Source organism: Euprymna scolopes, chromosome 1, assembly GCF_053919585.1.
Source record: "Euprymna scolopes isolate OS-2025 chromosome 1, ASM5391958v1, whole genome shotgun sequence".
Taxonomy (NCBI): Eukaryota; Metazoa; Mollusca; class Cephalopoda; order Sepiida; family Sepiolidae; genus Euprymna; species Euprymna scolopes.
The window spans coordinates 94,398,196-94,411,379 of NC_136482.1; the positions used below are offsets into that span (position 1 = coordinate 94,398,196).

A 13,184-nucleotide genomic window follows, 5' to 3' on the forward strand; every position below is an offset into this window, starting at 1 on the left:
TGTTATAGGGATGGCTATGTCTACAACCCTATACACTAGCACAAGGATCATAAAAATTCAATTTAGCCTCAACTGAAATGTGTGTTTTAAGCGATAAACTTTGAATAAAATCAAATTAAAATTGTTTTTAGGTTTTGAAGAATAGTGCACGAATTTGCTGCATGTCCCACTCACTTTTTATGGAATTGATTATCTTTTCTTTCTTTCTTTCTTTTTTTTTTTTTTGCTTTTAATTATTTTTTGTAGTGGTGGGGATGTGGAAAGAATTGTAAAGTATTTATTACACACACATTAAATAAATGAAACAAAGGGTTCTATGTACAGAAGAATAAGAACACATTTTGTCACAACTTTGCTTTTTTTCCTTAATTTTGATTGAATTGTGGAGAAAACATGAAGTTTTGTATTTGCAAATTTTTTTTTATTAAAATAGTTTGTTTTTTTTACAAAATTTTTATTAATAAAAAAAAATACAGTTTTGTTTACAAGCACATTTTGTTATATTGTATACTTTAGAGATGTATAAAGAATACAATTTACAAGCCTTTTTAAATAAAATTTATTAACATAAATATAAAAAACAAACAGATTTTACAGAAATATTTTTTTTAACTTTTAAGAAGAAATATTAGACTGTATTAAGAAAAATTTTTGATATTGGATTTTTCAGTATAGAAATTTTTAATTTCTAAGTGAAATAAACAGATATCAAAGTTAAAAAGATCATGTTACGACAAAAGATGCTCTTTTTGGTTCTTGCTCATTATGTGATATCTCAAATTAATTTGATCTGCATCAAAAACGGCAGATTTAGTTTTACTAAGTAATCATCAAAATTACTGATTCTCATTCCAATTAAAAACTAAAGTTTACTTTTTGAAATCAAGAAAAATCGAAAAACACTCATCTAGCTGAAACCACTGTCAGTAATTTTCCCCACTCATTATCTGTGCCTAAATCAAAACGTAGATTCCATGAACAAAGCTTCTTTCTTAGAAGTGCACGCCTGTGGAACTTTCTTCTGTTTGCCTGTTTCCCCTCTGACTACAACTTGGAAGTCTTCAACAAATTCCTGATGAATCGCCCTCTTAAGACACTCTATCAAATTTCCAATACTAACAATTACTACGATACTATCCCATTGATTACTGTGTATGCAATAACCCTTATCCCCTAGTGGCTTCCGGGCCTTGATTAGTGGTGACCTCCATGTAAAAAAAAAAATCAAGCTCTGCATTTCTCCATAATTTTTATCCTATGTAATATATAATTTTTAATGCTTCAGTTTTTAACACTTCTGTAATTATAAAAGAAAATGGACAAACTAAATTTGATAATGAGAAAATCGTTTCTCATTAAAATTATGTAATTATTCTAAATGGATCTGCTATAACTTGCTCAAAAAATTATCCTTATAACATTTTGTGTATTCTCTTAATTGCTAACAAAAATCTACTTGCAACATGGCTTCTCTTAATTTTAGCTTGCTCTTTTTTTTTTTTTTATTACCTTCAAAAGAATAATTGTTTTTGCCATTTACAAGTTATCCAGCTACAGGGTGAAACGATAAAATTGTTGCCCTAGAAAAGATGACATGATTCCATTTCCGTTTGATGAAAACTGGTTTTCCTTTTTTGTTGTAGACCATCTTCTAGTTGGCCAATTGTGTACAAATCCCAAGAGCGATAGGAGCCTTCTATCATGTTTGAAAGTGACACAATATTCAACGAGTGAGATCAGAGATGTGCCGCTGTACAACTCATGCTCTCTACCGATCCAAATTATGGCAACAGGACCATTGCCAGCACCCTCAAAATGCAAATCCAGACGGTTCGACGCTTGAGGGCACAGCTCCATGCATCAAATGGACCATGATTATGATCTTTGGTGTGGTTTCAAGTGAGGGCCACATCATGCCACTTTCGAAGTCGGCTTGAAAATCAACATCAAAGTCTACCTGGATGTGCTGAAGAGTATGGTGATCCCCTGATGCAATCAGGTGGCTGTTGACAGACCCTGGGTGTGGCACACGTCCAAAGAGATCCAGGCTTGGCTTCCGAAGAACTTTGTACCCTTCTCTCACTAGTCCCCTCCTTCCCCAACCTGAACCTGCTGGATTACTTCGTTTGGTGATATGTTGAGAATGTCACCAACATGATCTCCCACAACACCAAAGCCAGCCTCATCGCCGCCACCCACCAAGTATTCGCTGAGCTCCCACCAACACTTGTGGAAAAGGTATGCTCTCACTTCTAGACCCGTATCAAGGCAGTGATTGAGGATGAAGGCAGCTAGTGTCATCTCTACTACATAAATAAGTTACCTGAATTGATTTTTTTTTTCAATAAAAATTTAAAAATAAAGCTGTAGTGTTTTCTTCAGGACGACAATTTTATCGTTCCACCTCATATAAAATGGATCAATAATTAATACTAGTCTATTTTATGACAATTTTTATTTTATTTTATTTTGCATATCAAAGCTTTAGCAAAGATCCAACTAATAATTAAATATTACTACGCAATTTTTGTTTAGAAATTTTTTTTTATTATTCATAGGAATCAAATTTATAATTTAAGTTTTTTTTCCCCTCTATTTAGTATTAACATTTTGACTTGTACTTTTTGGTGTTTTTATGATTTCAGTTTTCCTCCTTGAGACCAAATCATCATGGCGACGTATAACTTCAGACAACACCCAGGCTACATAACAGCATTTGAATTGTCTTTCAACCGGATTTAATGTTTAAATGACATAATTTATTATAGATGTATATAATTCAGATTTGCCCCAATCATTATTACTTCACTTTCATCGATAAAACAACAAAAAACCATTTTTCAAAAGATCCGTTTCCTTACCGTTACTGCTTTTTTACCCCAATGATTTTAGATTTTTTTTACAAAATAAATATTTTAGATTTAAGTAAAATTGTTTTGTTTTTAATTTATTTATATATATATGTTGCAGTCTATATTTCTTTCTGGTTATATGTAAGTAATTTCAAAATTATTTGGTTGTTTAAAAAAAAAATAATAAAATTTACAAATATTGTAATATTTGTAAATTTTATTATTTATTTTTTTTTATTATTTATTGGTATTTGGCAAATTTATTTGCGTTCTATCTTTTTTATTTACATATTTTATGCCAGGAAAATTATAAATAAGTGTTCATAATAGGGAAAATGCATATTGATAGTCTTGGGGATAGATTTCCAGATGAGTGTTCTCTGGTGACATGTACCAACTTAATCACTATTTAAAAATATATACCTCTTCTTTATTTAAGCTCTTCATTATTTAAGTATAGGTTGACAATTTTATTTTCTAAACCTCCCAAATTTAAAACCTTAAAGTATATTTTTCTGACATTAATTGATCTTAAAACTTGAACAAAAAAATAAAGTTAATTAGATATTAACAATGGGCAACAGATAAAATGAAAATCTAAAATGTCCAAAATAAAAAGACTGTTTTAGTTGGAAATATTACAATTGAAATAGCAATTGTTTGAAAACCAAGAGGGAAATAATTTTAACTTTAATTTAGATTTTGAACCAAATTTTCAAGTTACTGATAACTCAAAAAATTTTCTTTTAGTTTTTATTTAGTCGTTCAAGTCTTTTTATAAAATATTCTGTCCATTGGTGAGTTAGTCTATGATTATAAGTTTGAAATGGCATTTTTACATAAGATAATCTGCTTGTTTTAAAGGAACATATCTTAAGAATAGTCATTCAAATTTTTTATCTGAATAGGTTACAAAAATTGGTATAGGAATCTTGCTATAAATGAAACTACCGGGACCCGTGGAAATTCCATAGGGGACTCATTCATATGTGATATATTGATGTCTGCATTCTGTAGATGTTCAGCGTAAATGAAGACGCTCTGATATTATTGTAGCAGTTTTAACAAAAACTGCTAAAGTATTTATCTAAGCTAGCAGAGATGCCCCGCGTAGCCCAGTCATAAAGTACGCTTAAATATGATATTTTAATTCTTACAGATTTCGTATATATTATTATAGAGTTAATGTTCTATCAATTTTTTATATATTATAAAGTTGTGATTTCCAAAATAAAAAAAAAATATATCCATATGACTTTGGTGCATCAGCTTGAATCGTAACCGAAACAAAAGCTTATGAAAAAAATGTGTGTATATATATAAAGTGAACGTGTTTGTGTGTCTGTCTGTGTATATTTCCCTACACAATAACTCTGTCAATTTTCAGTTTACAGACTCGAAATTTGATATACACGGTACTTAGAGTTGGAAAAATCTTTGTAATCAATTTTCGGCCAGAAATTTGGCTGTTAAGGGTTCAAAGTTCTTTGAGAACTCTACCAAACTCCTCCGCCAATTTTGGATATAGATAATTGAAATTTTAGATATAGGTTCCTTGGACATGGATCTAACTTAACAACTTGATTTGAGCCCAAAACAATAAATATTAAGGGATCATAATAGGGGTCAAAGTTTTAAAAAAAATTGACCGCTTTTTTTTTTTTTTTTTGCTCAACATACACTTCCAAACATCCGGGCAATGCCAGGCTGAAATGCTAATATATAAACTTGAGTGCCATCAGCTATAACCGAAACCAAAACTTATGAAGAATTCTTGGTAAAATTATTTATTACAAGAAATGAAAGTCCATAACAATTAAACGACAGTCACTTGGATGTAAGCGTGACACACAAAATAAATAACACACACGCTATCCTATTAATATATATAGATAATGAATAAAGTGCTAACTGCATTCAAATGGATTTGACTAGAAAGATCAGTCTTGGAAAAAGATTTAATAGGGAATGGGGCAAAAGACAAATTCAAAAGTAACTTTAATTTTTTTTCTTCTTCTTCTTCACCACTACATGCTTACTTAAGCTCATTAGCTGATAATCTGCTGATGTGTTTTTTTTTTGTTTTTTTTTTTAAGAAAGACTGATGATTGTCAGAATATGAATTTTTTTTTTCTAATTTTTTTTTTTTTTTTTTAATTGCATTTCACCCCAAATAAGGCACAGTGCCACTTTGATGTAGAAAGCTACTATCTGGCACATAATTTGTAGGGGTACTATGTAGGGAGTTGAGCAGCAAGATGTCTGTTTACATTATACTTGAACTTCTGAATGTCAGTACAGTCAGAGAAGCAGGAACCCAGAAGAGATTTTCCAAAGTCTGGCAGTCCTAGGGAAGAAACTATCAGTCGAAGGCTTTCTTACATTTAGGGATTTCCATTGTGTAGGGGTGGGATTTTGATGCGTGTTAGGTTTGTTGGGGTATTTACATCGAGGGGGACAAAAGTTTGTAGTTCATCGGAGCACTTACCATTAAAATAAAACAGGCAGAGGGATGTAACATTTTATCGATGGGACAGTGGTTGAAGCCGAGCTGATAGTGCAGGACCTATTGGGTTGGTGACTCTCTTTTGAACCCTAAGAGGGAGAGACTAGTAGCACATGTAGCTGATAGCTTTCAAGGAGATGTCCTTGCACATTCAGAATTAGGTTAGGGTTGCTGTTTGACCCGATATAATGCAAAACCTGAAACCAGCAATGAAGGCAGTGCATCTCTGAAGATTTCCCTGAAGGCACGTGAAGAATGTATTTCATGAGTAAATGTAATAAAAGTTCTTCATCAAAAAATTTGCATTCAAAATTTATAATTCTAATTTTCATAAGTTTTGTCTCATTTAATCACAATTCACCAGTATCAGTTGATATTGAGAAAGTAGCAATTAACATAAAATAAATGCCTGCTTTTAATTTTTTTGTTTTCATCTATGCCTTTTTTTTCCAGTAAAATATGTGGACTACTATTTTCATCTTTGTTGTGTATATTCATGATGTTTTAGCTGATGTTGAACTCAAAAGTTTGGCATTCATCTAGAGATGTGCAGAAGTTACATCGGCTGAAACATCATCATAACAACCAATTTGAGAATAGTAGTTTGAATAATCCAAATAATCCAAAACCAATCCCCATTTAAAAATTTCTAATACATGATTAAACATTACCGTAACCTTTTTATATAAGTTTTTTTTTTTTTTAATTCCTGGGAATGGAAAAGTTAATGTATTCCTATTAGTAATAGGACGATTCCAATATTTTTTCCCAATTCTGATACAATCACTGATACTATACTAAATTCCCGATTCTGATACAATTACAGATTCTGATTCTTTGTAAATCGCTAAATATTTTACTATAAAGTTATATTTCCCGCAATTACCAACAAAACGCATGTTAAAAGTGCAAATATTTTTCTCAAACTTAAAAACACACTTGTTGTTGGGGGTGACTTATAGATTTTAGTTTTACTGATAGGTTAAAATCAATAAATATTGATTGTTTTATTATTGCTATCAACATCAGAAGATTTTGTTTGAAACAAAATCAAATAAAAATAATAATCAAAAAAAGGGATCAGTTTAGGCAGCTGAAAATCGGCACAAATTTTTCCAATACCCACAAAAGTTCCGATTTTTCCGATTCCAGATTTTTCATTCAATTGTCCCAACACTAATTAAAGTGAATACTTATGCCAGCAAATTTAAGATGTATCGATAAAAATTAAAGTAATAAAATTTACAAACAGATCTTGCTGAGATTTGAGATCTTAAGACTGATAAGAAAGTTACATGTGCACTTCATTCACATCATTATTGAAATCTTTAAAGAAAAAGAAAGTTTTTTATTTTGGTGCATGTATGCATAGACATGGCATAAGTAAATTCAAAAATAATTCATACGTTTTAAAAGTTTCTGCTTTCTTTGTTGACGCCCAGTACTTGGGGCTGTACAAAGCAGCAGTAAAAATGAGACAATATTAAGCTAAATTTTAGTAAATAAAAATTTATTCATTTTAATGTTCATTTTTTTTTCAATTCAAAACTTTGATAATTTTTTTTAATAATTTAATTATGAAAAAATGGCACAAAAATTATAAAATAGTAAATGAAAAAATCATCATAGTATTAACTTTTTAGCATTGTATACAAATTTTTTTTTATCAAAATTATTTTGAGGTGTATATATATATATATACGAGGGGTGTGCAATAAGTAATACCCCTGACCCACTTCCAGTTGTCTGATCTAGCTGAAATTTTGCATGTGCAATGATTTATATCTTTATGGGTTATGTGGCAAATTACAGCTCTGAACTAATTGTGGTTTCTGTTTTACAGGTGTTTGAACTGAGTCAGGTGTGAAATGGAGCCTGTTGAATGTCGAGCAGTGATCCAGTTTTTGTATTTGAAAGGACGCACACCACAGGAGACTTTTGATGAAATGAAAGAAACTTATGGTAATAATGCCCCATCATATGACCTTGTAAAACGCTGGCATTGTGAATTTAAACATGGCCGGAAGTCTGCGAAAACAGCTCCCAGACCTGGTCGCCCCCTTCTGCCATTGATGAGGCATCTGTTCGTCAAGTTGAGGTTGCCATTTTGGAAGATTGGTGCATTACTATTCGCCAAATAGTCAAGATGTCAAGATTAGTACAGAGTTTGTGGAAACTATCATTCATGAGCATTTGCATATGCATAAGGTGTCTGCCAGATGGATTTCCAGGTTGCTCATAACATTCCAAAAGAGAGAACACGTCGAGTGCTCAAGGATACATTTGGAGATGTGGCAAGAAGATGAGAAAGTTTTTCAAAAGACTGATTACACAGGATGAAACCTGGGTCCATCACTATGATCCAGAGACCAAAGCTCAGTCAATGGAGTGGAAGCACTTGGACTCACCACCTCCAAAGAAGGCAAGGGTGCAGCCCTCCGCTGGCAAGATCATGCTCACAGTCTTCTAGGACCAGGACGGAGTAGTGATGACAGATTTCCTGGCAAAGGATACCACAATTACAGGAGCCTATTATGCTTCACTTTGAGGAAATTAAGGGAAGCTATCAAAATCAAGAGGCGGGGAAAAATCAGCAAAGTACCCTCCTCCTGCAGGACAACGCTCCGGTCCACAACTTGCATGTCGTCAGATCAGAAGCACAGGCGTGTGGTTATGAAATCCTTCCCCATCCTCCCTACTCTCCTGACCTTTCACCCTCTGACTTTCACCTCTTCCCAGCCATGAAGTTGTTTTTGAAAGGAAAGCGTTTCCCAGATGATACAGCCTTGATTTCTGAAGTCACGTCGTGGTTGGAGGACCAACTTGGGGTGTTCTACAAAAACGGTCTCCAGAACTGCATCAAACGATGGGAGAAATGCATAACTCTGGGTGGTTCCTATGTAGAGAAAGACTAATAACTGTGCCAAGTTTCGTTGCTCTACTGTTATGGGAAGTGGGTCAGAGGCATTGCTTATTGCACGCCCCTCATATATGTATAACTGTGCCTAAACCTAATCGTAGATTCCATGAACAAAACTTCTTAATTAGAACTGCACGCCCGTGGAACTCTTTTTTGTTTGCCTGTTTTCCAGCTGACTACAATTTGGTAATCTTCAAGTCCAACGTAAACAAATTCTTGATGAACCGTCCCCTTAAGTAATCCAATTTACCAAATTTCCACTCTTAACAATTACTGCGATATTATCCCATTGACTACTGTACACTCAATAACCTTTATCCTCGAGTGGCCTCTGGGCCATGATAAGTCGTCACTCCTATGTAAAAAAAAAAATATATATATGGAATCAATATTGACAAAATTCTTGAAGTATACACCTCCAAATAACCTAGATAAAAAAGATTTTGTATAACATCCTTAGTTATTAGATTGCTTTCCCCTTGTGTATCAAATATAGGAAAAGTCAGTATAAGAAATTGGGGCAAAATTCTACCCAGTTTAAAATTTAAAATAAATTATGATCATTCTTCAAAGAAGTTCTCAGTCGGCTTGAATAATTTCCACATGGAAGGATTCAGATTCATTATGCTTGACATCGACTCCTATTGGATAAAGCTTTCTGACAAAACAGAAACAAACCTAACTAGATTGGAAACTGACCTAAAATTAGGTAGAATGTTAAATCTATTTGACTATAAATTATGGACCAATAAAAATAAAGAACTGAACTTTCACATTACTATAGGGTTTTCAAACTGCTCAGGTAACCGACTTGGTAGGTTTTTATATTTTGAAGAAGCTCTATAAAGATGTACCAGGTATATGGTGGAGGAGGAGGAGGAGGAGGAGGATGATGATGATGATGATGATGATGATGATGATGATGATTTGTTTTTGTAAACTATAGTGATAAAAAATTAAGAGAAAATTGAAAAGAGCTATATGTCAATTTTTTGGTCAATTGGATCTTGAAATAACCATAAATCTAAATCATAAAGTAGTAAATTTTGTAGACATTATTCTAAACTTAAATGATAATAGTTCCAAATCCTACCATAAGACTAATTACACATTGTATTATATGGACAATAATCTCAACCATTTGAAATCAGTGAAAAAAAGCACTTATGCTTAGTATCTCAAAAATAATATCTGAATGATCTTCAAGTGAGCAGTCATTCAATAATAACAAACAATATTACAATGAAGCCAGATCTGAGTAGGATTAGAAATAGAAGAATATATCACATTGTATCATGAATATAGGCAACTTTAACACTTAAGATTAACAGAAGCAATATTGACCGTTACATTGAAATGTTGACAAAGCTGAAGACTCAGATTGCCTGTGTAAGACTATACCATTTCAAGTTCAAAATGATAATAATCAACTTCAAAATGGACTTATTTTCAAATGAAAAATGAATCAACTTCAAAATAGATTAATCAAATTAAATTGAGAAATGTTTTTAGTAAATTGATAATTCGTTTTTCAATTAGCTTACCCTATGAGTCAGGAAATTGACTGGTCGTCTTCATTTTATATATCTATATGGATGTGTGTTAGAAAGACAAATGAAATTTATGAAAGGAGTGTTATCTTAGTTATTGATAAGACTGCTTGTCATACTTCAATTGAAGAAAGTTGTGGGAGAGTATGAATTTTCGCAACACCAAATTTTAAGACTTGCTCCCTATAGCCCAATGTTAAATCTTATTGAAAAGGTTTGGTCAGTCATAAAAGCTGACATAAAAAATATGGCAGACTCAATAGTTGGGGTTTTAAGTGGTGATGGCTAGGAGTTTTCGACAACTAAAGAATTTCGCCTTGGCAAGTTAGAAGTGATGATCTCCGAAGCTATTAATAATATTTCCCCTGAAACTTGCACTAACTTCATATCTGGAATACATTGATTACTTCCCTTTTGTAATTAACTTAGATGATATTAAATTTTAAATAAATTTCTTTGAAACGTTTATATTATTTTGTATCTCTTTGAAGTAAACATAAAAGAATAAATATTGAATTTATTTGTATTATGTTAATTCTCAATATGAAGTTGATTACTTCTCATTTTGAAGTTGTTTTCCAATTTGAAATTGATTAATTCATTTTGAAGTTAATTAGTTCTCATTTTGAAGTTATTAGTTCTCATTTCGAAGTTGTTTTCCAATTTGAAGTTGATTAATCCATTTTGAAGTTGTTTTCCATTTTGAAGTTGATTCATTTTTTACTTGAAAATAAATTCATTTTGAAGTTGATTATTATCATTTTGAACTTAAAATGGTATAGAAAAAAGGGAAACGTTCAGTTTGCAACACGACAATGGCAGGCTACACACAAGTTTGAAGACCAAGGAATGTAGGACAAAGTTTGGTTGAATGATGCTATCTTGCCCACTGTACAGTCCCAACCTGGCACCTTCAGACTTGTTCAGCCCCAAGTGTTAACTTTTACGACTGAGGCATCAAGGTTTTCATTCATTGCTGGCAAAGTGCATTGAGAATAGTAGTGGTGACTATGTAGAAAAATAAATTCTAGAGTATGAAATGTCTCATTTTAATGATACCACTGCCATCTTCATAGCTCTTCAACTTTTTGAGTTGAAAATAGGAGGCATTGCGTTTGAAATGATCCTTGTATAATAACATCTAATGATAATTTAGTTAATAAAAAGCAGGAAATATTTAAAAACTGCTTACACTGATTTAGATTTGTGCAAGAAGCTCCACCAGAAGTTCTTGCATGGTCCAGAATCCATTCACCAAATAGCAATACAGCAGCCACAGTACTTTGCACCTCCTGATAGGACAGCCTCCTTAGTGGTTAATCCAAGGTTCGTGTCCCTGACTATTAGGTAGATAACATCAGCCCAGTTAAAACGTTTATCTCCAGCACCCTTATTAGTGACATAGCTACAAGGATAGACATAGAAACAGAAAATTTCCAACATCTCTGGTGACTGTTCACGCAAAATACTGCCAACCTACAATACAGCTTTTTCTTCTCCCTTTGTCAGAAAAATCACTCATTAAAAAGGAGGACCGAAGAACAAATTAGAAGTGAGAGTAATGGGAGCTGCTGATAACACATCCACATTCTATTGTCTACTCTCCAAAAGAAAAAAAAAATGATGATAATAATAAGTATTATACTTAATATAAGTTCAATTGACATGTTTAAAGGAAGTATGGTGATAGATTCCCCTCTCACTAACTGAAAAGAAATAGTTTTTGAATCTATGCTATATTTAAAATGAACAAGAAAATTTATTAAATAAAACGATCAAATAAAAAAATATAAATTAAAAACTGAAATTAATATAATTATTTACATTTGCATCTAATGAAAAAGAAAATAAGTATCGCAAATTAAAAACTTATCTGATGAAAGCTTCCATCTTCAATGTAAACTATTAAAGATAGTCTTAGCTTTAAATACAGTTCAGCATTCCAAAATTTTAAAAATTAACCGTCGAAAATGTGCTCTTGTTCCACAGTTGGACTAGTGACGTTTTAAGGAATGCGAGATACAGGGGGGGGGGAGGTAAAGAGAATAAAATTGTCCAATATATTTATGCTATATTTGAAATCAACTTGCTAGATATAATGAGTATTTCTGTTTAATGATGTTCTATCTATTATGCAAAATAATATTCTTATATCAGTCTGTTCAAAATGCAAATTAGTCGATAAACATCAACTAAAAAAAACAATTAATTTAATCTAATTAGAAACATATACATCTTTTTGTCTTGCCTTTAAAGTTTAAGTACATACTTATATGAAAATAAATTTTAAATATCTCTAGTTTTAAAGGATAGGTGTAAAAAAAATTATAAGATTGTTTTTCTGACATTTATTTTTGGTAAATAAGGGAGATATCAGCTTTAATTTGAGTATTGCTGCCCTTGCATTTGCTATTAAATTTTGTTTATTGTTACTATCGAGTAACAATGTAATGTTCAAAACAGCATTTGAATGTTGTATGAAGGCCCTTAAAAATAAATTTTAATAGTAATTCAATGTAACCTCTGACAATAAATTAATCCTTCTTATAAAAGTAATTATTAAATTATTTATTATCTTAGAACCATCACAAAGTTTAGTGTATTATTTTAATTAATTTATTGCTTTTTACAAATTTGTATCTACTTTAGCCACTCATTTATTGTATAGAGTGTGGTAGAAGTATCTCCCACATTTTGACAAACGATCTTCCCAGTTGCTCTCATGGTTGGTTGGTTGGATGTTTTTGTTTTACAGCATATCAACCTTTTCGGGTTATTTAATGCCGAATCCAAAGATTTTGAAGAAATTTTTTTTTAATAGAATATATTTGTTTTCACGTCGGTTTCTATTTAACCCATAGTTGGGACCCTAACAGGTACTACCACTCCGGGTCAGAGTGAACCTGGGAGCAATGGTAATTAAAGGGTGGTTCTACACTCCCCAAAGCCCGCAAAATGGGGCCTCACCACTGGATATAGTTTAAGGTCATACTCAGGATCCCCATTGAGGGACTTTTACCCTCTGCAGGGGGGCAGTCGGCGTATTCTAATGCTCCACCGACAGGGCCCAGGTGCTCTCATGCAATTTCTGAGCAATCATTAATTTGTATGGATGGAACTGCATATCAGTGTGTAGAATTCTTCTGGCTGTTCGATCAGACAATCCCAAAGCAAAAGAATGTTTGTGAGCTGAATGTGTTGGAAACTGAGTAACAGAAAGTCTCACAGCTCAAATACTGTCTGGCGTTCGATCGCTTCGAGGCCTTCCAGGTGGGTTTCTTTAAAGTGCTGAACCTGTAGCTCTGAAACTTGCAACCCATAGCTGTATTGATTTTCTATCTAGAACAGCATCTTGC

General features: G+C 32.4%; 1 protein-coding gene across 6 annotated transcripts in view; it reads left to right on the plus strand.

Moving 5' to 3' along the window:
- The window catches only part of LOC145251218 (uncharacterized), a 144,983-nt gene that overhangs the window by 89,360 nt on the left and 42,439 nt on the right, over positions 1–13,184 (plus strand). For 3 of the 6 annotated variants that reach the window (XM_080111711.1, XM_080111714.1, XM_080111712.1), the window contains one exon: positions 2,646–2,931. The exons of the other annotated variants lie outside the window; for them this stretch is intronic. In XM_080111711.1, the coding sequence (XP_079967837.1) occupies positions 2,646–2,710 (65 nt within the window). In that variant the 3' untranslated portion in view covers positions 2,711–2,931. Of the gene's footprint in view, positions 1–2,645; positions 2,932–13,184 lie in introns of those variants that run through there. 6 annotated transcript variants of the gene reach the window in all.